The sequence below is a fragment of the Pelophylax lessonae genome (genome assembly GCF_965119305.1).
Source record: "Pelophylax lessonae genome assembly, chromosome: 8".
Classification (NCBI taxonomy): Eukaryota; Metazoa; Chordata; class Amphibia; order Anura; family Ranidae; genus Pelophylax; species Pelophylax lessonae.
In genome coordinates this window covers 114484129-114511612 of record NC_138775.1, presented here as the reverse complement: position 1 = coordinate 114511612, position 27484 = coordinate 114484129, and the positions used below count along the sequence as shown (strand labels likewise).

The 27484-nt window shown below is 43.8% G+C and overlaps 1 protein-coding gene across 1 annotated transcript in view; it reads left to right on the top strand.

Moving 5' to 3' along the window:
• DDX47 (DEAD-box helicase 47) overlaps positions 1-27484 on the top strand; it is a gene marked incomplete at its 5' end in the record, with an annotated part of 626288 nt that overhangs the window by 403077 nt on the left and 195727 nt on the right. The window contains one exon of the mRNA XM_082265706.1: positions 22839-22909. Coding sequence (XP_082121832.1) covers positions 22839-22909 — 71 coding nt within the window. The remainder of the gene's footprint in view (positions 1-22838; positions 22910-27484) is intronic.

Below are 27484 nucleotides of genomic sequence, written 5' to 3'. Positions count from 1 at the left end.
TCGGCGGAGGAGTCGTCGCTCCCGATAAATGTGCTGGAATTGCGAGTGATAAAAGTCTGTCTCTTCTAGTGGTCGGACCGTCTTCGGGGCCGTCCTGTCCGGGTACAGACGGACAATGCTACCGCGGTGGCTTACATCAACCACCAAGGGGGCACCTGGAGTGCTCGGGCGGCCCGGGAGGTGACCGACATTCTGTCTTGGGCCGAGACTCATGTCCCAGCGAACTCGGCAGTTCACATTCCGGGTGTGGAGAATTGGCAGGCCGACTATCTGAGCCACCAGACCCTGGACCAGGGAGAATGGTCCCTACACCCGGAGGTCTTTCAAATGCTGGGTGCGAGGTGGGGATCCCCAGACGTGGATCTGTTCGCATCTCGGCTAAACCGAAAGGTGGAAAGGTTCGTGGCAAGAACGCGCGATCCGCTGGCGGACGCCTCGGATGCGTTAGTGGCCCCTTGGCATCAGTATCATCTGATGTATGCCTTTCCTCCGATTCAGTTGCTATCCAGGTTCCTCCGCAGGTTAGCCTCGGAACCGCACCTGGTGATTCTGGTGGCGTCTGTGACGTTCACCTGGCAGTGGCGCCTCCATGGCGGCTGCCAATGCGGGAAGATCTCCTGTCTCAGGATCCGATCTTCCATCCTGCTTTACAGTCGCTGGCTTTAACGGCCTGGCTGTTGAGACCCAGGTCCTGAGGGACAGGGGTCTCTCCTCTGAGGTTATTCCTACCCTTGTCGGGGCTAGAAAAAACCTCCTCTGGTAAAATCTATTACCGTACCTGGAAGGCTTTTTTCGCCTGGTGTGAGTCCAGGGGGTTCTCCCCTCGCTCGTGCTCGGTCGTGAGTTTTGGCCTTCCTCCAGTCTGGGGTGGACCAGCGCCTGGCGCTGGCCACGATCAAGGGCCAGGTGTCCGCACTGGCTATTCTTTTCCAACGCCCTGTGGCGTCTCATTCCCTGGTTCGCACCTTCATTCAAGGTGTGCGATATTGGGCTCCTCCCAGGAAGGAGCCCTTACCTCCATGGGACTTTAACTTGGTTCTGTCCATGTTACAGCATGCTCCCTTTTTTGGGATATATCGTTGCCTCTGCTGTCTAAGAAGGTTGCCTTTTTGGTGGCGATCACTTCGGCTCGCTGGGTGTCTGAACTGGCAGCATTATCTTGCCGTTCTCCATACTTGGTGATTCACCAGGATAAGGTGGATTTGCGTCCGCATCCCTCCTTTAATCCTAAGGTGGTCTCTGAGTTCCACGTTGAGGACGTTGTCCTACCTTCGCTTTGTACGAAGCCTAAGCATCCTAAGGAGGTTGCTCTGCACTCCTTGGATGTTGTCAGGGCGATCAGGGTTTACCTGTCGTCTACGGAATCTTTTCGGAAGACGGATTCCCTCTTTGTCCTTCCTGAGGGACCTCGGAAGGGCATGGCTGCATCCGCAGCGACTATTGCCAAATGGATCAGACAGACCCTTGAACAGGCTTATGCTTTGAAGGAACGGGTTCCACCCTTCCCTGTTCGGGCACACACTACCAGATCTGTGAGTGCGTCTTGGGCCTATTGGCATCGGGCCTCGGTGGCCCAGGTATGCAAGGCTGCGACTTGGTCGTCGGTGCACACTTTTTTCCAAATTCTACAAAGTAGATATTCTGCCATCAGCTGATGCCTCCTTTGGCCGCAAGGTTCTCAGTGCGGCAGTGCCATGAAGGACCCTTGTTTTTTTATGGGTCCCTGGCTGTTGGTATTTACTTTCCTGAGCTGTTGCTCCTCTGGAGCACTGTTTTCTTTTGCCCAGCAGGTTCTCTTACTGTGCATGTAAGGTTCCTTTCTCTGATGTGGGTACTGCGTTGCCTTTTCTACGGTTGCGTCTCCCACCCCTCATGTCTATACTGCTTTGGGACATCCCAACAGTGATGACTTGGAGGAGGCGGCGACTGTCGGAGGACGTAAGAGAAAACTGAATTTTTGTAAAATCTTACCTGTAAAATTCCTTTCTCTGAGTCATCCGACAGTCGCCGCCCCGCCCCTCTTTTGGGGTTCTTATTACCTACTGCTATGCTACCAAACTGAGTTGGGAGTGGTCACTGCAGGGGGGTATTGACCAGATGGGACAGCCCCCATGGGTGTGTATATGCAAATGCCTTTGTTCTTTTGACTAAGTCTTTATGCCTAGCTACTCCTGCGGAGCGGAAGTCAATACCCAACAGTGATGACTTAGAGGAGGCGGCGACTGTCGGAGGACTCAGAGAAAGGAATTTTACAGGTAAGATTTTACAAAAATTCCGTTTTTTTTGTGAAGAATCAACAAGTGCGACACAATCATGAAGTGGAACGAAATTTATTGGATATTTCAAACTTTTTTAACAAATAAAAAACTGAAAAATTGGGCGTGCAAAATTTTTCAGCTAATACTTTGTAGCGCCACCCTTTGCTGCAATTACAGCTGTAAGTCGCTTGGGGTATGTCTCTATCAGTTTTGCACATCGAGAGACTGAAATTTTTGCCCATTCCTCCTTGCAAAACAGCTCGAGCTCAGTGAGGTTGGATGGAGAGCGTTTGTGAACAGCAGTTTTAGTTCTTTCCACAGATTCTCGATTTGGATTCAGGTCTGGACTTTGACTTGGCCATTCTAACACCTGGATATGTTTGTGAACCATTCCATTGTAGATTTTGCTTTGTTTTGGATCATTGTCTTGTTGGAAGACAAATCTCCGTCCCACCCTCTGGTCTTTTGCAGACTCCATCAGGTTTTCTTCCAGAATGGTCCTGTATTTGGCTCCATCCATCTTCCCATCAATTTTAACCATCTTCCCTGTCCCTGCTGAAGTAAAGCAGGCCCAAACCATGATGTTGCCACCACCATGTGTGACAGTGGGGATGGTGTGTTCAGGGTGATGAGCTGTGTTGGTTTTACGCCAAACATAACGTTTTGCATTGTTGCCAAAAAGTTTGATTTTGGTTTCATCTGACCAGAGCACCTTCTTCCACATGTTTGGTGTGTCTCCCAGGTGGCTTGTGGCAAACTTTAAACGACACTTTTTATGGTTACTTTTAAGAAAAGGCTTTCTTCTTACCACTCTTCCATAAAGGCCAGATTTGTGCAGTATACGACTGAGTGTTTTCCTATGGACAGAGTCTCCCACCTCAGCTGTAGATATCTGCAGTTCATCCAGAGTGATCATGGGCCTCTTGGCTGCATCTCTGATCAGTCTTCTCCTTGTATGAGCTGAAAGTTTAGAGGGACGGCCAGGTCTTCGTAGATTTGCAGTGGTCTAATACTACTTCCATTTCAATATTCTCGCTTGCACAGTGCTCCTTGGGATGTTTAAAGCTTGGGAAATCTTTTTGTATCCAAATCCGGCTTTAAACTTCTCCACAACAGTATCTCGGACCTGCCTGGTGTGTTCCTTGTTCTTCATGATGCTCTCTGCGCTGTAAACGGACCTCTGAGACTATCACAGTGCAGGTGCATTTATACTGAGACTTGATAACACACAGGTGGATTCTATTTATCATCATTAGTCATTTAGGTCAACGTTGGATCATTCAGAGATCCTCACTGAACTTCTGGAGAGTTTGCTGCACTGAAAGTAAAGGGGCTGAATAATTTTGCACGCCTAGTTTTTCAGTTTTTTATTTAACAAAGTTTGAAATATCCAATAAATTTCGTTCCACTTCATGATTGTGTCCCACTTGTTGTTGATTCTTTACAAAAATTACAGTTTTATATCTTTGTTTGAAGCCTGAAATGTGACAAAGTTCAAGGGGGCCGAATACTTTCGCAAGGCACTGTAGTTAGTCAGGTTGAAAAAAGACACAAGTCCATCCGGTTCAACCAAAAAAAAAACAGTATTGAAAACCCAACCATACAATCCCATATACACAGTCCTATACCCGCTGTTGATCCAGAGGAAGGCGAAAATAAACCCCAGCAAAGCATGATCCAATTTGCTACAGCAGGGGAAAAAAAATCCTTCCTGATCCCCCGAGAGGCAATCGGATATTCCCTGGATCAACTTTACCTAACATAAATGGGTACTAACATTTTTTTTTATGTACACCTAGGAAAGAATCCAGGCATTTTTTTAAAGCAATTTAGTGAGCTAGCCAGAACCACCTCTGGAGGGAGTCTATTCCACATTTTCACAGCTCTTACGGTAAAGAAACCTTTCTATATTTGGAGACGAAATCTGTTTTCCTTTACACGTAAAGCGTGCCCCCTTGTCCTCTGTGTTGATCTTAAAGTGAACAACTCAACACCAAGTTCACTATATGTACCCCTTATGTATTTATACATGTTGATCATATCCCCCCTTAATCTCCTCTTCTCAAGAGAGAATAAATTCAATTCCTCTAATCTTTTCTCATAGCTGAGGTCCTCCATGCCTCTTATCAGTTTGGTTGCCCTTCTCTGCACTTTCTCCAGTTCCCCGATATCCTTTTTAAGAACTGGTGCCCAAAACGGAACTGCATATTCCAGGTGAGTAATAAAATGGGAGTGAGGTAGATGGCACTGCCAATATTAAAAGGAAATCTGAATAAATAGATATAAATTGTAAAATCCCAAAGTGTATAAGACCATAAGACACAGGGCTGGAATAAATATAGGTAAAATGACAAATTAAAGTAGCCAGGTATGTAAGATAATATCAGAAAGATTCAAATGCAAATCCTAAAATAAAACATTACAATAGATAAAACGAAGTGCATTAAAGTGCAGGAATATGATGCGGTGCAGAAATCTATAAAGTGCAAGAGGTGAGAGTAATAAATGGCCAAGAAAAACTTGCCAAAAAACGGAAAATAGAATAAAGTGCAATAGTAAATAAAGTGCACAAGTGGAGTAAATGGCAAAAAAATGCCAATCCCAGAGAGTATTAATAGGTGATAGGTGAATAAATTAATATTCCAAGAGTATCATTTAATAAAAAAAAATGATGAGCTTACGATCAAGCTTACGAGGCCTACCTTCCCGGAAAACCGACTAACTCTAGGGCTACTATTGATGATCCCCCAGTGCGATTTTTCACTAGGTTTCACTGCCAGTATAAAAAAATGGAGACAATTTTGTTCAAACACTGGGACATTCTAAAGCAAGATCCCCATCTAAATCCTGTTATTTTAGACAAATCCAAGGTGACTTACAGGAGGGCCTCCACCCTAAAAATCAAGATAGCGCCCAGTAAATTAAAGAAAACCAAAATCACCAATAACCCATTATGGATGGTTCCTCTTAAAGGGATGTATGCGTGCCGAAAAAAGTTGTGCAACTTTGTGCGACACGGCCAAAAAGATTTTACACATAAAGCGAAAACCTACACCCTACAAGCCTTTTACAATTGTTCTACTGAATATATAGTATATTGTTTAAGATGCCCTTGCCAGTTGCTTTTTGTGGGTCGCACCATCAGGCCAGTGAGACATCGATTTGGCAAACATTGCCGTCTCATTGAGGGTGGATGTGACCTACACAGTGTCGCGTGACATTTTTTGGAAGTCCACGGGAAATCCACTGAAGATCTACAAATTTGGGTTATTGAATCCATCTCTAAGGATCTGTCTGAAGCAGAACGTTTCTCAAAACTTTGTATGCGAGAAACGTTTTGGATTTATACCCTGGATGCCCTTGCTCCCCGGGGGTTAAATGAAGAACTTGATGTACATACCATTTTGTGAATTCTATATCATTTTGTGAATTTTATATCATGGTCTTGGCCACTTATGGCTCTGGTTTCTCCTGCCTTTTAATGGTACTCCCATACAATATATCTTTATTTTCCACATAAATAAAATATTTATTTCCATTCTCCAGCCACATATGCCCTTTTCATTGTCATATACCCTAGGTACTTTTTGGTGTATATAGATGTATTTAACTTCTTCCGGTCCGCGCTATAGCCGAAAGACGGCTACAGCGCGGACTCGAATTAACGGGAGGCCGCCTTTAAACGACCTCCCAGTAACAGGCTCCCGCGAGCGCGCATCGGGGAAAATCTGTGTTCGCCGTGTCCCTTGGACACAGCCAATCACAGATCGTGGCGAATGGCCAATCACAGTGGCCATTCGTCACTCGATCGGAGCATCCAATGAGAGATGATCTCAAATGTAAACATATGAGATCATCTCTCATTGCCAGCTCTCCTTCCTCACACACAGACTGCAGTGTGAGAAAGAGGAGAAAGCTGTGAGTTTTTACACAATCCAGTGTGCGATCTGAGTTCAAATAAGTGTGCCCACAGTGCCCATCAGTGTGCCCACAGTGCATATCTGTGTGCTCATCAGTGTGCGCACAGTGCTCATCAGTGTGCCCACAGTGCTTATCAGTTCCCATCAGTGTCACAGTGCCCATCAGTGTGCCCATCAGTGTCACAGTGCCCATCAGTTTCACCGTGCACCATCAGTTATCAGTGCCACCAGTGTCACATCTCACTGTGTCAAAAGGGCCTACAGTTCAGTGCCATTAGTGTCACCATGCCAGTGTGTAGGATCACCAACGATGGCAAAGAAATTTTTTTCAGCCGAGGAGGCCTTCAATATCCTGAGTGTGGACGACGAGAGCAACAGGGAGCTCTCTGCTTCGGAATATTCTTCGGATTCAGAGTCTTTCTCCGAAGTAAATTACGAGCCGGTCATAAGCAGTGGGACGCAGACCGACTCCGACGAGGAAGAATATCGCGTGCCTACCAAACAAAGGCGTTCTGGTGAGGAGGAGGCAGTGCCATCCACCAGCTCCGCAGTGCCATCCACCAGCACCGCAGTGCCTCGGCAAGAAAGGCCAAGTTCAAGTGGGGTGTCACCTCGCCCCCAAAGGGTTAGGACCAACGCCAGCCTTCCCTATGCCCTTCAGAACCCCTTGTGGCTTCCTCCTAATTCAGGAGAAGCCATCATGCCCCCTTTCACTGCCCAGCCAGAAGTCCAGGTTAACACTGAGAACTTTGCCCCCATAGATTTCTTCAGTTTAATTTTTACGGAGGACCTGCTGACGTCAATTGTGGCCCTGTGCAACCTCTATGCACAACAATTTATTCAACGTAACCCCACGTCATTTTATTCCCGTCCCTTTGAGTGGAGAGACCTAACGGTGGAGGAGTTCAAGATCTTTTTAGGCCTCACCTTCAATATGGGACTCAATAAAAAAAATGAATTGCGGGCATATTGGTCAACCAAACCTATCTCATATGCCAATCTACTCTGCAGTAATGCCCAGGAACAGATATTTGATGATAATGAGGTTCCTCCATTATAATGATAATACCCAGTGCCCTCCCCGAAATTCCCCAACATTTGACAAGCTTTATAAAATTCGGTCACTTCTAAATTATTTTTCTGAAATATTCCCTCAATTATTTACCCCAGACCAACATGTATGTGTGGATGAGTCCCTGGTTAAGTTTACCGGCAGGCTGGGCATCAAACAATTTATTCCCAGCAAACGGGCCCGCTATGGGGTGAAGGTGTATAAATTATGTGATCGAGCCACAGGGTACACATATGCCTTCAAGGTGTACGAAGGGAAGGACACCCAGCTGCATCCCCCTGAATGTCCAGACTACTTGGAATCAAGCGGGGAAAGTTGTTTGGGACCTCATTTACCCTCTCCTAGAAAAAGGCTACCACCTTTATGTAGATAACTTCTACACAAGTTTGCCCCTGTTCCGCAACCTTCACAGGAAGAAGACTCCTGCATGTGGCACGGTCAGAAAAAACAGGAAAGGCTTTCCTCAAAAGCTTGTTAACACCAAGCTGAGAAGAGGGGGAGACAGCTAGCCTGCGAAATGAGGAAATCCTGGCTGTGAAGTGGAGGGACAGAAGAGACGTGTACATGCTGTCTTCAATCCACAATAACAACTACGTGGAAGCCCAGAAGAAGGAATGGTCCAATCCAAAAGCCAACGTGTGTTTATGAATACAACTTGTTCATGGGGGGAGTGGACTTCAATGACCAAATGATGGAACCCTATCTACCCACAAGACGAACATATCATTGGTACAAAAAAAGTCTCAATTTATCTTTTTCATTTGGCCACATACAATTCGTACATAATATACCGCAAGTCCACCGAAAGCAGGAGTTAGAAAAGACACCCGTTATTATTGTCCCCAGTGTCCTTCCAAACCAGGCCTCTGTATAGAAGACTGTTTCCGCCATTACCATACTTGTCTAAATTATTAGTGAAGTATGGTAAACGTAGTCCTCAATTCCTAACATTTACCTTCACCCCTTATGCCACTGTATGCTCCTGAAATGACCCTGGCCTGTTATTCAACGACGCCTTTGCCTGCTGATTTTGTACATATGTCTGCCTGCACCGGAACTGACCCTGGCCTGTTTTTTGACCATGCTTCTGCCTGCTGATTCTGTTCATACCTCTGCCTGATCTGGAACTGACCCTTGACTGTTATTTGACCACGCCTTTGCCTGCTGATTTTGTACATACCTCTGCCTGCTCTGGAACTGACCCTGGACTGTTTGACCACGATTTTTGCCTGCCTCTTGGAGTAGTGGGATTTATAACGCAGGGGTCTCGCATATGTGAGGGGACCAGAATTGTTTTTCTGGATGAAGAAAACACATTTTTTTGTTTTTCTTCTTCTCAGATTAGGGTCTGGATCCTGGAGGCTTCAAAGCGATTTGGGTGGGAGAAGCCTCTACCCCTGTCCCCATTCTATCCCGACAGAGGCCCTACTTCTGCCTGCAGGACTTACTACCATCATGCCTCTGCCTGCCGCATGAACTGACCACACCAGCACTGCTCACAATATCTCGGCCTGCACTGACACTAGACTGGTATCCTTGCCTGGACAATTGCATGCACTGTTGCTGACCAAGTCCCTGCCTGCTGCCTGGACTCAACTCCTGTGGACAACTGCGCTTTTAAAACTACAGGTAAGCTTTTGTTTACCCTTTGCTCAGCAGAATGTATTTTGGGGTGTAATTCATGGTATGTGCATGCTATGTGTCCCTAGAACACCTGATGGTGTTCTTTGCATGTTGGGCCTCTGTATGTGACCTGACTGCGTAAAAGTCTCACACATGTGGTATCGCCATACTCAGGAGGAGTAGCAGAATGTATTTTGGGGTGTCATTTTTGCTATGTACATGCTATTTGTTGGAAATATCTTATAAATGGACAACTTTGTGTAAAAAAAAAAAAAAAAATGCGTTTTCATTTTTTTTCCACATTTTCCAAAAACTTCTGGAAAAAAATGACATGTTCAAAAGACTCATTATGCCTCATAGATTATACGTTAGGGTGTTTGCTTTCCATTGTGCTGGTGCTCCAGGGCCTTCAAAAGTGTAATAGGTGGTTGAGAAATGAAAAGTGTTTTTTCTGCTCCTAGAACGCCTGGAGGCCTCTCTATATGAGTAGACTGTAAAAAAGTCTCACACGTGGTATTACCATACTCAGGAGGAGTAGCAGAATGTGTTTTGGGGTGTAGTTGTAAGTATGCATATGCCATGTGAGAGAAATAACCTGTTGAAAATTACAATTTTGTAAAAAAAAAAAAAAAAATAATTTTGCAAAGAATTGTGGGAAAAAATTACAACTTCAAAAAACTCACCATGCCTCTTATTAAATACCTTGGAATGTCTACTTTCCAAAAAGGGGTCATTTGTACTTTACTGACTTGTTAGGGTCTCAAGAAATGAGATAGGCGGTCAGTACATTAGGTGTGATCAATTTTCAATGATTAGCATAATAGCTTGTAGACTCTCTAACTTTCACGCAGACCAAATAATATACACTTATTTGGGTTATTTTTACCAAAGATATGTAGAAATATAAATTTTGGCCAAAATTTATGAAGAAAAATTACTAATTTGCAAAATTTTATAACCGAAACTAAAAAAAAAAATGTTTTTTTTTTTAAATTTTCGTTCTTTTTTCATTTATAGCGCACAAAATAAAAAGCCCAGTGGTGATTAAATACCATCAAAAGAAAGCTCTATTTCTATGAAAAAAAGGACAAAAAATTCATATGGGTTCAGTGTTGCATGACCAAGCAATTGTCATTCAAAGTGTGAGAGCACTGAAAGCTAAAAATTGGTCTGGGCAGGAATGGGGTTTAAGTGCACAGTAGGCAAGTGGTTAAACACGTCAGGAACTTATGTAACTAACCTTGCCTCTGCAATATGTCCTCCTATAGATAGATATATATATATATATATATAATATATATGTGTTTATATTTATTTATCTTTAGATTATTACTTCTATTTGTTATTTTCATTATTATTATTTTTATTTTATTTTTATTTTTCTTCATCTTTATTATTTTTTCTTTTTTATTATTAGTTTATATATTTTTTATATAATTTTTTGTTTCATTTACTTATATAATTTTTTTCATTTATATCATTATTTTTATTTTCATTATTTATTACATTTATATATTTTTATTATTATTTGTTTATTTTTATTTTCATTTTTCTTTTGTATTCTTATTTTTATTTTATTTAATCCTTTTTTTTTTTTTTTTTCGCACACCTATATGTTGACCATGTCCCTTACTTCACCTGCTTCCATATATTTTAGGTGAGGTACAATTGTGTATTTATTTATTCTTCTGTAGTGATTATTTTTCTGAAGTGTGTTTTTTACCCAAATATATTTTATCTCACTCAATGCATATAATTCTATATCCCCCAATACATATAATGTTTTATGTTTTTATATTATATATTAGATGTCCTTTAATCTCCTGTTATTGCCAGCTATACAGGTACTGTTGTTTGATTACTATTATCCAAGGACTGTGTTACCTGCCAGCTGTGTGCTTTCTTCCTTGTTAATCTGCATATCAATGACAGTCTGTTTTTCATATTTAAACTCCCTGAATACTACGGCTCTCCAGCACCTGATGAAAGAGCACGCATGTCCGATCGGGACCCTGCGCATGCTCAGAAACTCACGTCGTGCATGCCGATCATACCAAGCATTCCAGCTCCCTTGAGACGTGGCCACATTCTTCTCTCCATCTCCACACCGCAGTTGCCTCCCTGGACGCTGCTAAGAGATAGCCGTCTCTCTTTTTCCCATGTAACGGACGGTGTTTCAATGTATACTTCCTGTAGTATGGATAGATGGCACCACCTAGAGGAGCTTCATATAATATTTGATGCAAAAAAAGCCTGAATACCGTGGCATCTTGTGAGTTGCTACAGCTATTGTTCTTATTTTATAATAAATTTGTCTGCACTTAGAGCGCTTTTCTTTTTGTTTTTTTTCTGCATTACCTCAGGTGGAGGGGAAAATTTACATTAAGCTTATTGCTTAATTGAGGCTTTACGTTTGCTAGGACTCTGACCGCATAACCATCAGATACTATCATCTCCTCCAGTAAAGTCTGCTTTTTAGTGGTTCTCTCCCCCTTCCCCCCCCCCCCCACATATAAGCTGTTGCATTTTGGCATGTTGTGGCACGTATGGCCTGGGTTTTGAATGAGGCCTCTCAGTATATGTTGAGATTCTCATTTTTATTATGCTTTATTTTTTGGGGTGGGCGCAGTAGACTTTGGGTCATTATCCTTCCCCCCTACTTTTGAACTAAAGTTTTTTTTAATCTCCAATAGAGGTATGATTAGTCTTATCCCTTAATCTTATCGCCTGTTTGGGTTCCAGTAATGCGACTTGATATACCTGCCCAAGGTACTGTATGTTCTTTTCCCTTCCTTATCCAGCATGGTTTACCCTGAACCCCTTCACAGTCTCTGGTTCTTATCCATTATCATAGGACCCTTCTGTTGTAGTATTACTACCTGGAGCCACTTCAACTATACTGTCGGATTTCATGAACGGGTAACTTATCATAGGCAGTGATTTCAACAGGCCCCTTGACCCCGCTACACTTAAAGGTCCACTATTTTTCCTCTAATTTGAAAACTTTGAAGAGGGCATTTCATGACGTACTTGATTAGATGCCTTGAAGGCTTTACACTCCAAGTCTCTGAATTATACCTATTATTCCCAGTCCATCATTCCCACAGTCGTATTGACTACTATTTTTATTGATCATTGTTACTTAAACTGGTTCCTGATATCACATTTTTCTATGTGATATTTGCTTCCCTTCTGACTCCTTCCCTGACCAAAGTATTCAACTCTCTAATGGAGGGTAATAGGTTTCCCTCACATGGAGGGTAATATGTTTCCCTCACAAACGCTCGAGGCACATATATCTCTCATCCAAGAACCTAGTAAGGACCCCTCCAATTGCACGAATTACAGGCCTATATCCTTGATTGAAATTGATTTAAAGATCCCTCACCAAGGTCCTTGCCAATAGATTACAGCCATTACTGCCTCGTTCGATGCAAAGTGGTTTTGTGAGTGGCCGAGTGACCAGAGAAAACACTCTGAAAACCCTCCTACTGATGGTTTATGCTCGCTCTCAGGCTTGTCCCATGTGCCTTCTTGCAGTCAACGCAAAAAAAGCCTTTGACTGGGTTAATTGGCAGTTCCTCTGCTTATCCCTACAACATGGTCTCAAGAATGTGTCTTTATTCCTCACCTTCAGCTCGGTTTCGAATTAAGTTATTTATCCCCTGTGTTCTCTATTCACAACGGTACATGACAACGATGCCCTTATCGCCCCTGGCTTTACGTCAGAACCCAACCATAAGTGGCATTTCGGTCGGTCCCCTTCACAACAGTGCAGCTCTATTTGTTGATGATCAGCATGTATTTGTCACACAACCTCTAACCTCCCTCCACTTGATCTTGCAGGAATCTCAGTGATTTGGTGGTGTCAGCAACTTTAAAGTAAATTTATAACAAGTTGGAACTTCTAAATATATCCCTCCCACCACAAGTCCTAAAATGAATTTTGACTTCTTTCCTTTCAAAACTGGGTATACCTCTATACTCTATTTGGGGATACAGTTAACCAACGGAGGTATCCTAAATCTACTCCTTAAATTTTCTCCCACTCCTAAAACGAAAGCAGACTTATCAGCATATGCTTCCAGGGGATTGTCATGGCTTGGTAGAATAAAAAAACACCAAAGATGGATGTCTTTCCTCGCTTTCTGTACCTTTTCCAAATGGCCTTGTACTTCCGATCTTTACGCCTGGTGTTCCCTAAATTAAATTGGCAAACAATGCAACCTAGAATTTGATTCTAAATGCCAACCCTCCCGAAACATCAGGACAGGCAGGAGTCCTGGATATAGCCCTATACCATAAAGCATGCTGTATTCACACGACTCCTAGATTGGTTCTATTACCATTCCTCCAAATTATGGGTCCAGTTGGAGGGCCACTTGAACCCTATGTATCTTCACGCTCTTCCTTGGACCTTACCAACTAATTTTCTCGGGCTCTCAATCCCTTTTGAACTCACTCGACAAACAATCCACTTATGGGAGCATACAAACTCTGTTCTCCATCTATCCCCTCCTATGAGCCCGATTACTCCCTTTTTTTGGGACCCCGGCTTTTCCTCCAGCTCTCTACATACCGAGGGTCAGGAACCAGAACCAACTAGAATATAAAAGACTATATATGATAAGGCAGGCCTTATCATATATAGAGTCTTCCCTTCACTTTCAGAGGTACAAATTAAACCATCAGAATTTAAATATTTGCTTTTGCAGGACAATCCCCAATTGCACTTAGTATCCCAGTTGTACTCTTTGCTTATGTCGGCATCCGTTCCCAATTTACCCCATATGCCTAGGTCTGGGAATCTGAGCTACATTACTCTATCTCCCCTTTTGATTTGCTGAAATGTTTCACCTTAACTCATAAACTTTCCCTCGGTTTCAAGCACAAAGAATGAGGTTCAAGGTGACCACCTGATGGTATGGTGTTTTTCACCATTTTAACCATTTCACGTCCTATACTTACTGTTGTTCCTCCAAGGTTACTATGATCCATATTCGGTGGGAATTCCCCCCTTTCATTACTTTTTGGCGGCGTAGCTTTGACCTCTTCTGCAAACCGATGGCGACTGATATCCAAGCCTCACCTGAAGTAGCTCTCCTGTAGATACTCCCTGGAGCCTTCAAATCCATTAAAAAAGAGGTTCTTCGCCATTTCTTCTCTACAGCTAGAATGGTCATCACCAATGAATGACTACCGACATACCTTCTCTTGGGGAGTGATCCTCCAAGGTTGACTCTGTTAGAGACTTTGCACTACTCTCTTGAGTTTCTTACCTGAGCCTTGGGAGACCCCATGCATAGCTCTTTTGAACCTTGACGGCGTATATAGGTCTCCACTCTCTGGACTTTTATTTCTGCTACCCAGTCTTGCCATCTCTATTATCCTTCTTCTTGAATCCTTGCTTATACCTTGAAAAAGTGTCAACAATGTGTTATACACCTTAGTGATCCCTACTGCAAACCTATGAATCTCAATTTTAAAAATACATTGATTGAAAGTTTTCCATCTTTATTCTGTTATCTCCACTCTATTGATATCCTCTTTACTGATATCACGATCTGTTTCAGACCACACAATTGTTCATGTATTGTTAAAAATACTCATATTTAGAAGACTGAAGATCCTTACTCATGCGTCTTTTATGATCTTTGTTCTTATCTGTAATGCATTAATAATCCAGAAAAAGTGTAGAGCTAATGTACAGAGAAAGGTGTATAAGCTTAACCCAATCCCGTAAAAAAAAAAAATGATAAAAAGACAAGGTTATTTAAAGTGTAACAAGAACAGAATTCAAGTACAAACCCACATAAAAAAAAAAAATCCTAATGCAATCAATAAAGTGTCTGTGCATGAATAAAAATATCAACAATTGTGCATAGATGAAGTAAATTGAATAAATTCATTATTCATCATAAACATTAAATGACAGTGTATAAACGTAAATCCTCGCGCTTATGGTGAGTACTGTGCATATATATGTATGTGTATATATATATATACACACATACCGTATTTATCGGCGTATAACCAGTGCTGTATCTTGGCCTAGGCCAACAAGGCCCAGGCCTAAGGCAGCACTTTGCAGGGGGGCAGCAACAAAGCTCATGGGGCTGCACTGATATGCTAGCCTGATATATTGCACTGATGAGGCTGTACTGATAAGCTGCCCTGATGGACACTGATATGCTGCCCTGATATATTGCACTGATGGCCACTGATGAGGCAGTACTGATAAGCTGCACTGATGGGCACTTATATGTTGCACTGATGGGCTGCACTAATGGGCACTGAGAGGCTGCACTGGTGGCCACTGATGAGGCTGTACTGATGAGCACTGTTAAGGCTGCACTGATGGGCACTGATGAAGCTGAGCTTATGGGAACTCATGAGGCTGCACTGATGGGCACTGATAGACTGTGGTTGTGGTCTGTGGTTTACAGATGACAGGGCAGGTCATAAACAGGAAAGCGTGTGGCCTTTACAGGAAGGGGTGGGTCATATTTAAATTAGGGGTGCCCAAGTTTAATCAGGCCTAGGGCAGCACAAAACCTAAATACACCACTGCGTATAACACGCACCTAAATTTTAGGGCAGAAATTTCAGGAAAAAAGCTGAAATTTAAAATAAACAGCTTTGAACTCAGAACATTTTTTTTAAATTAAGTGTAGTCTTACCAGTGCCCACGAATGCAGCCTCATCAGCGCAGTGTCCTTAAATGCAGCCTCGCCAGTGCAGTGCCCATACATGCAGCCTCGTCACTGCAGTACCCATACATGCAGCCTCGCCAGTGCCCATACATGCAGCCTCACCACCGCCAGTGCCCAAAATTGCAGCCGCGCCAGTGCTCATAATTGCAGCCTCGCCAGCACCAATGCCCATACATGCAGCCTCGCCAGCGCAGTGCCCATACATGCAGCCTTGCCAGCGCCCATACATGCAGCCTCACCAGCGCCAGTGCCCATACATGCAGCCAGCGCCAGTGCCCATACATGCAGCCTTCGCCAGTGCCCATACATGCAGCCTTCGCCAGTGCCCATACATGCAGCCTTTGCCAGTGCCCATACATGCAGCCTTTGCCAGTGCCCATACATGCAGCCTTTGCCAGTGCCCATACATGAAGCCTTTGCCAGTGCCCATAATTGCAGTCTTTGCTAGTGCCCATAATTGCAGCCTCGCCAGCGCCAGTAATTGCAGCCTCGCCAGCGCAAATAATTGCAGCCTCGCCAGTGCAAATAATTGCAGCCTCGCCAGCGCCACTATACACATCACTTTAAAAATGTCCAGAAAGCAGCACCGAGAGGTAGAAGGGGGCGGGCGGCGCCGAGAGGTAGAAGGGGGCGGGCGGCTCCGAGAAGGAAGGATGCGCTCTCATCGGAAGTCCCGGCGCCTATGATTGACGTCGGCATAGGAGGCGGGACTTCCGATGACAGCGCGTCCTTCCTTCTCCTCGGCGCCGCCCGCCCCCTTCTACCTCTCGGCGCCGCCCGCCCCCTTCTACCTCTCGGTGCTGCTTTCTGGACATTTTTTTTCTCATATCGGCGTATAACACGTACAGCTACTTTTTCCTCCATTTTTAGGAGGAAAAAGTGCGTGTTATACGCCGATAAATACGGTATATAAATAATTAATAAAGTGCCTGTGCAATCAATAGCTGCTTGCTGCAAGTTAAAGTGCTGGTGCCTTTAAAATGTTGAAAACCTAATATTGCAGCGCTGCTATTTCTTAAATATTATTATAAATTAATATTACCATTCAATCAATAGTAAAGTTGTGCAAATGTGCAAAATCTCGCAAGATAAAGCAGTAAATTATACTGAGAGTAATTGTTAAAGCATAAAGTCAATAAAATCAAACAAGTGTCCATCAGGTGCAGATAAAGTGCTTCTGTGCTTCACTGTGTGCATAAACTGGGGTACTCCCCTTGTGGTTATTTACTTACCACAATTTCGTTTGATATGAGTCATTCAATGTACATCCAGCAGTGTAGTCACAGCCTCTTCCTGTCAGCCTGGAATCCACAATGTTGTAGGAGAGATCCTAGATGGGGGTCCTTATTGCATCCCGAGTCTCCTCATAGGAAATAAAAGGCCATCTATAGTGAAGTACGTTCATTGGAATAATCCTGGGGGCTCACTGTCTCATTCATTCAGCAGTCCAGAATGAATGAGACAGTGAACCCCCAGGATTATTCCAATGAACGTACTTAACTATGGATAGCCTTTTATTACCTTTGAGGGGACTCGGGATGCAATAAGGACCACCATCTAGGATCTCTCCTACAACATTGTGGATTCCAGGCTGACAGGAAGAGGCTGTGACTACACTGCTGGATGTACATTGAATGACTTATATCAAACGAAATTGTGGTAAGTAGATAACCTAGGGCTGGGCGATTTTGCCTAAAAAAAAAATCTTCGATTTTTAAAGAAAAATTCGAGTTTTGATTCGATTTTCGATTTTTTTTCCAATGCACTTAAAAAATGACTGCAGACATCAGATATAGTGTCAAAAGTGCAACTTTATTGCTATTTTAACTCCTCAAGAGTTAAAATGCATAGAATCCCAAAACAAAAAGTACACGCTGCCATGTTGTTAATTTTTTGACTGTGTTGTTGTTCTTTTAATAGACTAGACATTAGACAGTAAAAGAAGACGCGGGGGCTGGCTCATATCGCGCTGAGCGGGGAGGGAGGAGAGCTCACTGTGTGGAGGGAGGACTGAGGAGAAGGAGAAGCGCTGCGGCTGTATATGTGTGTCTGACGGACCACCGCCACGCCTGGATGTGACGTCAGCTGCGGGCGGTGCGTCTGTACAGGGGCTGCGCTGTGATAGGTACAGTCAGAGAACTCTCCAGTAACCGGCCACCTTTTTTAGTTTGAAACGATTTTTTTTTTTCAAACGAGTTTTTTCTACAATTGTTTTTTTTTCTGCTTTTTTCCGCCTTTTTCCGCCTGCCCCCGCGTAACTACACACACCTGGGCTCAGCCAGCTTTTTTAGTTTGAAACGATTTTTTTTTTTTCAAAGAGTTTTTTCTACAATTGTTTTTTTTTCTGCTTTTTTCCGCCTTTTTCCACCTGCCCCCGCGTAACTACACACACCTGGGCTCAGCCAGCTACTAGTCCGCCGCACAGGAACCGAACTCTCCCCAGTATCGGACCGCAGCTGTGATAGGTACACAGAGAACTCCCCGGCCTGGATGTGACGTCAGCTGCTGGGAGAGGAAGGGGGCGGTGTGTGTGTACAGGCCAGGGGCTGTGATAGGACAGCCCCTGGCCTGTACAGACGCACCGCCCCCTTCCTCTCCCGGCAGCTGACGTCACATCCAGGCCGGGGAGTTCTCTGTGTACCTATCACAGCGCGCCGCAGCCCCTGTACAGACGCACCGCCCGCAGCTGACGTCACAACCAGGCGTGGCGGCGGTGGTCCGATACTGGGGAGAGTTTGGTTCCTGTGCGGCGGACTAGTAGCTGGCTGAGCCCAGGTGTGTGTAGTTACGCGGGGGCAGGAGGAAAAAAACAATTGTTTAAAAAAAAAAAAATAGTTTCAAACTAAAAAATTGATAAATCGATTAAATCGATTTATTGCCCAGCCCTAAGATAACCACAAGGGGAGTACCCCAGTTTATGCACACAGTGAAGCACAGAAGCACTTTATCTGCACCTGATGGACACTTGTTTAATTTTATGGACTTTATGATTTAACAATTACTCTCAGTATAATTTACTGCTTTATCTTGCGAGATTTTGCACATTGATTGTGCACATTTTTGCACATTTGCACAACTTTACTATTGGTTGAATGGTAATATTAATTTATAATAATATTTAAGAAATAGCAGCGCTGCAATATTAGGTTTACAACATTAAATGACAGTGACAACCAAAAAAAGTGCTAATGTATAAAAAATTAAACTTTAAAGTAAACAGGATAATATATGTAATATACAAGACCCAATTGTAGACAATACTCCAGATATAAAGAGCTCCCAATGTAGAAAAAGTTCATGGAATAAATGTAGATGTTTTTCCATAGGAAAGATGGACAATTTTCAGATGCCAAGAGGGAAAAAACAGGAACACGCCACCCTAGTAAAGCAAAAGGGAGTCTTACCAGAGGTTTTTGTCCTTGGTCTGGTGGTCAATATGTGCCTTAATGTAATCCTCAGTTCGATAACTTGTCATAATCTCTCATAACACAGAAGGAACCTCCCAGTCTTAAAGCCAGCAAAATGGACACTGCATCCAGATCAGAGTCTCACTCCCTTTCATCAACATGAAATTGGGATAAAAGAGATGACCATAGTTTGCAACCTCTATTCAAATAAAAGGTTGCACTTACAAACATGAACTTGAAAACAGCATATCGTAGCTCCGCAGACATAATGGATTATTGCTTGTATTCACATTTTTGCTACAATAAACTGAGATTGAACTAAAGTCAATGGTGCCAAGCTGCCACGCTTTGCAGAGGATGGTTTATTTTATAGCCTAAAACAACCCATACACTTGTAGGGAGCCTGGCCGCCCCACAGGGATAGCAAACAATAGTGGGGGGTGCAGAGGCCTCACGTGGCTGTGCTGGCTTTCTCTATATCTACACTACAAAAGTCAATAGCAGCTGCTACTGTGTCTGTGTCAAAAGGCACACATCGGGCTCATTACTGCCATTACTGTGTGTGCGCGCGCTGCCCGTACTGTATTTTGGACTTTGGTTTGTGTCCAGGGGGGTCCAGAGAGTGTGGGTGAGATATATGAGGCTGTCTCTTTTCTACACGAGGATATCTTTGCTATACGGGGATGTCTCTTTTCCTGAATGGAGATTTCCATTTGCTGGGTTGAGCTGTCTTCTTGTTATATGAGGATGTATCTTTGCTATATGAGGATGTCTCATTGCCGGATTGAGCTGTCTCTGTGCTACAGTCAGGTCCATAAATATTGGGACATCGACACAATTCTAGTCTTTGGCTCTATACACCACCACAATGGATTTGAAATGAAACAAACAAGATGTGCTTTAACTGCAGACTTTAAGCTACATCCAAATCAGGTGAACGATGTAGGAATTACAACAGTTTGTATATGTGCCTCCCACTTTTTAAGGGACCAAAAGTAATGGGACATTTAACAATCATAAATCAAACTTTCACTTTTTAATGCTTGGTTGCAAATCCTTTGCAGTCAATTACAGCCTGAAGTCTGGAATGCATAGACATCACCAGATGCTGGCTTTCATCCCTGGTGATGTTCTGCCAGGCCTCTACTGCAATTGTCTTCAGTTCCTGCTTGTTCTTGGGGCATTTTCCCTTCAGTTTTGTCTTCAGCAAGTGAAATGCATGCTCAATTGGATTCAGGTCAAGTGATTGACTTGGCCATTGCATAACATTCCACTTCTTTCCCTTAAAAAACTCTTTGGTTGCTTTCGCAGTATGCTTCGGGTCATTGTCCATCTGCACTGTGAAGCGCCGTCCAATGAGTTCTGAAGCATTTGGCTGAATATGAGCAGATATTGCCCGAAACACTTCAGAATTCATCCTGATGCTTTTCTCAGCAGTCACATCATCAATAAATATAAGAGAACCAGTTCCATTGGCAGCCATACATGCCCACACCATGACACTACCACCACCATGCTTCACTGATGAGGTGGTATGCTTTGGATCATGAGCAGCTCCTTTCCTTCTCCATACTCTTATCTTCCCATCACTACAAGTTGATCTTGGTCTCATCTGTCCATAGTATGTTGTTCAAGAACTGTGAAGGCTTTTTTAGATGTTTGGCAAACTCTAATCTGGCCTTCTTGTTTTTGAGGCTCACCAATGGTTTACATTGGTTTACATCTTGCGGTGAACCCTCTGTATTCACTCTGGTGAAGTCTTCTCTTGATTGTTGACTTTGACACACATACACCTACCTCCTGGAGAGTGTTCTTGATCTGGCCAGTTGTTGTGAAGGGTATTTTCTTCACCAGGGAAAGAATTCTTCGGTCATCCACCACAGTTGTTTTCCGTTGTCTTCCGGGTCTTTTGGTGTTGCTGAGCTCACCACTGCGTTCTTTCTTTTTAGGGAGGTTCCAAAAAGTTGATTTGGCCACTCCTAATGTTTTTGCTATCTCTCTGATGGGTTTGTTTTGTTTCAGCCTAATGATGGCTTGCTTCAAGCGGTTGTAAACCTAAAGAAAAAATAAATAAACCTTGCAAGACAAAGGCATAATGAGCTAGTATGCATCGCATACTAGCCCATTATGAATTACCTTAGAACAAAGCCCCGACACGGACCCCCAGACACCGCTGTGGGAGCTGACCTGATCCCTCTGCGTCTCTTCCGGGTTCGGCGGCTCTGGCGCTGTGATTGGCCGGAGCCGCGGTGACGTCACTCCCGCGCATGCACACGGGAATCATTTTCTGGCAACCCCCAGCTGAAGGAAAGCTAAAGGTCCGCCAGGACCTTCAGAGCGCATGCGCCGCTCGCGTGAGCGGCTGCATGCAGTGCAAATATCTCCTAAACTGTGCCAGTTTAGGAGATATTGTACCTACAGGTAAGCCTTATTATAGGTTTACCTGTAGTTAAAAGTGGAAAAAAGCGGTATACTACCGCTTTCACTGATAGTGACAGCTCTTTGGTTCTCATATTGAGAGTTGACAGCAACAGACTGCAAATGAAAATGGCACACTTGAAATGAACTCTGGACCTTTTATCTGCTCCTTGTAAATGGGATAATGAGGGAATAACACACACCTGGCCATGGAACAGCTGAGCAGCCAATTGTCCCATTGCTTTTGGTCCCTTAAAAAGTGGGAGTCACATATACAAACTGTTGTAATTCCTACACCTTTCATCTGATTTGGATGTAAATACCCTCAAATTAAAGCTGAAAGTCTGTCGTTAAAGCACATCTTGTATGTTTCATTTCAAATCCATTATAGAGCTGAAAAGATTAGAGTTGTGTCGATGTCCCAATATTTTGGGGCCTGACTGTAAATGACGATGTCTCTTTGCTCGAATGGGTTGTCTCTTTGCTATATGGAGATGTCTCTTTGCTAGATTGAACATCTCTTTGCTATATGGGAGTGTCTCTTTCCTGGATCTTGATGTCTCCGCCGAATTTATGGGAATGTCTCTGCTGGATTGGGATTGTCTCTTTGCTGAATATACTGTACAGGTATTTTTTTTTTCTTAGATCTGCTAGGAGGGAATAGATTGGGAGGGTGAAAAGTTACTGTTGGTGTAGGGTTCTGCTCAAAAGTGTCTACCTTGTCCTAGTGGCAAGCTTCATATTTTTTGGCCAAAATATAATTCCTTACTGTTAAATTTTGGAAGCACTGATGACTTGGAATACACTTTTCATTTTTATATAATAAGTTGGAAGAGTGTTAAATTGGGTGCACTGAAAGACTTGGTTGGATAGCAAGTGGGCGGGCCCTGGGGAATGTTGGTGGGCAGACTGGGGGGGGGGGCCTAACTCTGTATAAGGGGCCCCTAAATCTTTGATGATTGCTCTGATCGGAGGGTCTCTGAGCCCGCAGCCTTTTCTCGCAGAGCACTTTTCCATTTCCTCTTGTCTTTCACATTTATTTAAAGAAGATTTCCCCAGATGGTCTTCCAGGACAGGCAATGCAATATAGGCACCTCCTGGAACAGGAAGTGCATCACCAAAGACATTTTAAAAAGAAGCCCTTCTACCAGACTGGTAGAAGTAAGTAAGCTGTTTATGCTGTTTTCTGCAAGTGGAGCCCCCGCTGTCAATGCACACAGTACATTGCTCATTTCCAGTAGTTATTTTCTTAGACGTTTGACAGTTATAGTATTTTTTTTTTCCATTAATTGCTTACATAAAAGATGTATAGTGATGCATAGTTGATTTTTAATCTGTTTATTTCTTTTGTCATTGTGAACTTAAGGTCACAGCAATGATGGGAAAGTTTATGTAGTTAGAACTCTCATACTATTTTTTTTTCACAGGATTATATACACAGAGTGGGAAGGACTGCACGTGCTGGAAGGTCAGGAAAAGCAATTACTTTTGTAACACAGTAAGTCGTTTTAATCATTGCGGCTATAAATACAATGATTCAAATTAATTTAAAGTATACAGTATCTAAAGAGTTTTAGATAGGAGATGGAATAGTTAATATCACTTTTTAAATATCTCTATCTGAATCTTCTGTCCATTCTTATAGATTCCTAGAGATATAACAAGTTGTCAGGGTAAATCCCCTCTTCAAGCCAAAGTCAATATTTAATTTTACTTTAAGTAGTGGAGAGGCAAACAGATGATGTCATAATTTCCACATCAGACAAATGGAGGAAGCCTTCTATTCTTTCATAACTGTACAAGGCTTCCTAAGAATGTCTGAGAAGGGCTTGGCTGAATTAATTTTGTTCTGGCAGTAGGTAGGAAGTCTCCATACTCCTGCTGGAACACAACAGTGCTGCATACTGTATGTATATGATGCTATAACCGTATGATATCTGTGCTGACAGCTCCAGAATAGCTTAGTTATGGAAATTGTTTATTTGGGCCAGCTTGGCCCAAACAAACAATTTAATTTCAGTACATTTTTATTGAAATTTGCAAAACGAGAGAGTGTACAGAAAAAGAACAAATGTTAACAACAAGTAACAAATAAGGCCTCGCATGACACGCAGGTCAGCCCAAAACATGGCACAAGTTACGAATAGAACAATGCAGGTAAGAACAATCGGACTACAAATCCTATAATAACAGTTGCGTGTTTTCAATAAAAGGCACATGTCGCCCCCCCCCCCCCCACACCAACTCCCCTCTTTCCACCCCCATCTCTCAATGTGGCCAGGGGGAGAGGCAGGCGGAACAAGGCAGTGCGGCAATAGCTGGGTGGGACCACTGCCTCACCCGACCGGTAGAGAGACAACCAATTGGGAGTGTCATGAGAGGGTATCGACTTCAAACTGTCGAGTCAGAACATAGGGACTTGAACAAGGGTAAGGGAGAAGAAACGCAGTCACAGAACTACAGTAGGGTATTTGGAGGTCCAGGGTTCCCACAGCTTAGTGACCTAATGCCGTCTGTTCACGGAGGACAAAAACATGATCTCATAAAAGGCATGGACAGTGCTAATGGCTAAAGCAATTGTGGGAGTACTAAAGTCTTTCCAGTGTTGGAGAACAGTAAGACGGGTCGCTAATAAGATATGAATTAGGAGACTCCGTAGATGAGGTGGTATTAGTTTATTTAGTATTCGTTTAATTCCCAGGGTGCATATCGCCAGGGCTGGTGATAGGGAGAGTTGGAGTCCAAGTACTGCAGAGATAAGGGATGAAACATCTGACCAAAACGTTGCAAACTTGGGGCATTCCCATCACATGTGAGCTAGCGTTGCCAGTTTCCCCACAGCCCCTCCAACAAAGCGGAGATGATTGGGGAGAAAATCTTGTTATCCGCAGCGGCATAAGGTACCACCTAAGATTCAATTTAGTCATTTCCCAAAGGGTGGTGCACCTAGTAGCCCGGAATGTAGAGGAGAGGGCCCTCTGCCATTGTGAGGCAGAAAAGGAACTACCAAAATCTTTCTCCCATTGCAGATATGGGGGAGTTTTAATGAAGGTGGTTTTGTGATTGAGATAGTTATAGAACATGGAGATGCCCTTGAGATTTGAAGAAGGCAAGGTAAGATACTGAGCTACATGCCAGGGAACGAAGGGAGGTCTGGAATCAATTGACTTTGGAAAGTGACATATCCTAAGGTAATTATAGTATTCCCGGGAGGGGAGACCAAACTTCAGTTGGAGGGAGCGAAAGGTTATCACCGCCGGTCCAACTGTAAGGTCATCAAGGCGTGTGATGCCTTTGGATTCCCAGGTGGAGATTAGGAGGTCAGGACTAACAGCTGTCAGTCGAAATGGGGAGGTAAAGGGGTGTTAGAGGGGCCAAATGAGTCTCATGTGAGACCAAAGTATGCCATGCGGAGGTTGTAGCGAGTGTAGTCGGGGACAGATGGAGTTGTGGTCAGGGGATATACTTATGGGCAAGAAGGTAACCCAAGAGGCTCCCTCCAGGTATTTGTGCGGCTTCTAATGTTGCCCATCGGCTACTAGTGTCGGCTTGAAACCAGGCTTTCGCCTGCAAGAGAATAGTCGCTGTGTGGTAGTCCTTGAGAAGGACATGCCCCACCCCTCCTGCTTTTTTAGTGTGAAGTAGCTTACTAAAGGCGCACCATGCTTTTTTGCCCTGCCATAGGTATTGGTTAATGAGAGATGGTGCTTTACTGAAAAAAGAGGTGGGCACAAGTATTGGTAAGGTGCGGAACATATATAGGAACTGGGGGAGCAGAAGCATCTTAAAAGACGCCCTGCCCAGACCAGGCTTGTTCGAGTTTTGACATATTTTGTAGTTTACATTTCAGGGTATCAAGAAACAGAGTGTAGTTAACCTTAAACAGGTCTAGAGGGCCAGGGTTCAGGGTGATGCCTAAATACGATATGCCAGCCTGCGACCACTGATAAGGAAATAAAGTCTGTAATTTACGTTGCAAAACCTGGGGAATTCCCAGGGGCAATATGTGACTTAGCGGTATTAACTTTGTAATGGGAAATCGTGTTGAACATGGACAAAGCGTGATGGACTGCTGCTAGAGCTTTTTCCGGGTCAGTTAAGATAAGGATCACATCGTCCGCGAACAAACTAAAGGTATGTGGGACCCCCTGGACTAGAAGGCCCGAAATATCAGGGTGGGACCGGACATATATAATGAAGGGTTCCATCAAGAGGTCAAAAATTAGCGGGGAGAGAGGGCACCCTTGCCGTGTACCATTGGTGATGGGAAATTGAGCAGACAGGGTTCCTGCTGATAGTACTTGTGCAGAGGGCGTAGCATAAAGAGCCATTATTGCGGAGTGAATGCGGCCTTGGAAGCCAAAGGCTGATATGGTATGAGCCAAATAGGACCAGTGAATCCTATCGCCTTCTCTGCATCCAACGTGAGGAGCAGAGAAGGCGTCTTAGACCTCTTGGCCATGTGAATAATGATAATCATCCTGCAGGTCGCATCAGAGGTTTGACACGATTTAATGAAACCTGATTGGTCAGGATATATTAGGTAGGGTGCCATCTCTCCCAGTCTTAAGAGCAATAAGCTTTGCATAGCTCTTAATGTCACAGTTTAATAGGGAGATAGGACGATAGTTCTGGGGCAAAGTTAGATCTTTTCCTGGTTTCAGAATCGTCACAAACGTCGCCCTGAGCATATCAGAGGGAAAGGCCAAGGAGGAGGCAGCCGTTTTAAAGAGATTGACTAAATGGTGCGTCAAAATGGCATCAAAGTGACGGTAATACTCTCTTGAGAAGCCATCAGGACCGGGAGACTTATTCATGGGCAAAGACAAAATGACCTTGGACAATTCAGCAGCCGTGAAGGGAGCATTGAGAGTGGAAAGATCATCTGACTTTAATCTAGGTATCTGAAGACTAGCAAGGAAAGCCTGGATGGAGTCAGCAGACGGTTGAGAAATGGTAGGATCATCTTTTAAATTATATAAAGACCTCCCAATAGTCTCCAAAAGCATTTGCGATGGCTTGCGGATGAAAGGGACCTATCATTAGAGGAGGGGTGAAGTAAATAAGGTGGTCTCATTTTTGTTCTCACTCCCTTCTGGCGCCTGGCGAATATCTTCCCCGCCCTATTCCCCAAGGCATAGTGGGTCATCTTTAACCTTCTGGAGGCGAATTCGAACCCGTCCAGGAGAAGAGAGCGGAGGCGATGTCTAGCATCTGAGAGTTTCTGCGATCAGTCAGGCGTGGGATTAGATTTGTTGCGGGCCTCCAAGGTATAAATTTGGGAGACGATATCATCAATATCTTTGGTACGCTTCTTCCTCGCCCTAGCTTCCAATTTAATAAGGGTCCCTCTGATGACGGCCTTGTGAGCGTTCCATAGGAGATAAGGATCACCAGCAGAGGAAGCATTATCCGTAAAATAGTTGCGAAGGGATGCAGCAACTTCCCCCTGGCATTGAGGGTTTTTGTAACAGTTTAGGATTCAACCTCCAAATCCAAGCAGTCCTTGCAGAGGACGCATCCTCTAGGACCAACTAAACCGGGGCATGGTCAGACCATGTGGTATCGCCTATCCCAGAGGACGAAGCCCTCAACAAGTGTGGTCAACCAAAAACAAGTAGATTCTACTGTAACACCTATGAGGAGCTGAGAAAAAGGTGTAATCCTGGGCGTTGGCATTAAGGCACCTCCAAGCATCAAAGAGTTCATGTCGTAGAAAGTGTGTCTTCAGTTCAGGTGACTTCCTCTGTGGGGTTGAAGTAGAGTCTATCTGATGCTCAGGCATGAGATTAAAGTCCCCAGAGAGTAAAAGTGAGCCCGATTTCTCTCTCTGGACTATTCGCATCAACTTATTAAAGAAGCTCACCTGGTGGAAGTTGGGGGCATAAACGTTGACCAAGGTATATGGGGCCGAGTTCAGCTCACAAATCCGAATAAGATACTGTCCCTGTGGGTCACTGATGGTTTTGGCCAGATTAAAGGAAACCGTGTCTCTGATGGCCGTTAATTACACCCCTCCGTTTAGTAGGTGCATTTGCAGAGTATATAAAAGGGAAGGAAAGGTTTGGATGAT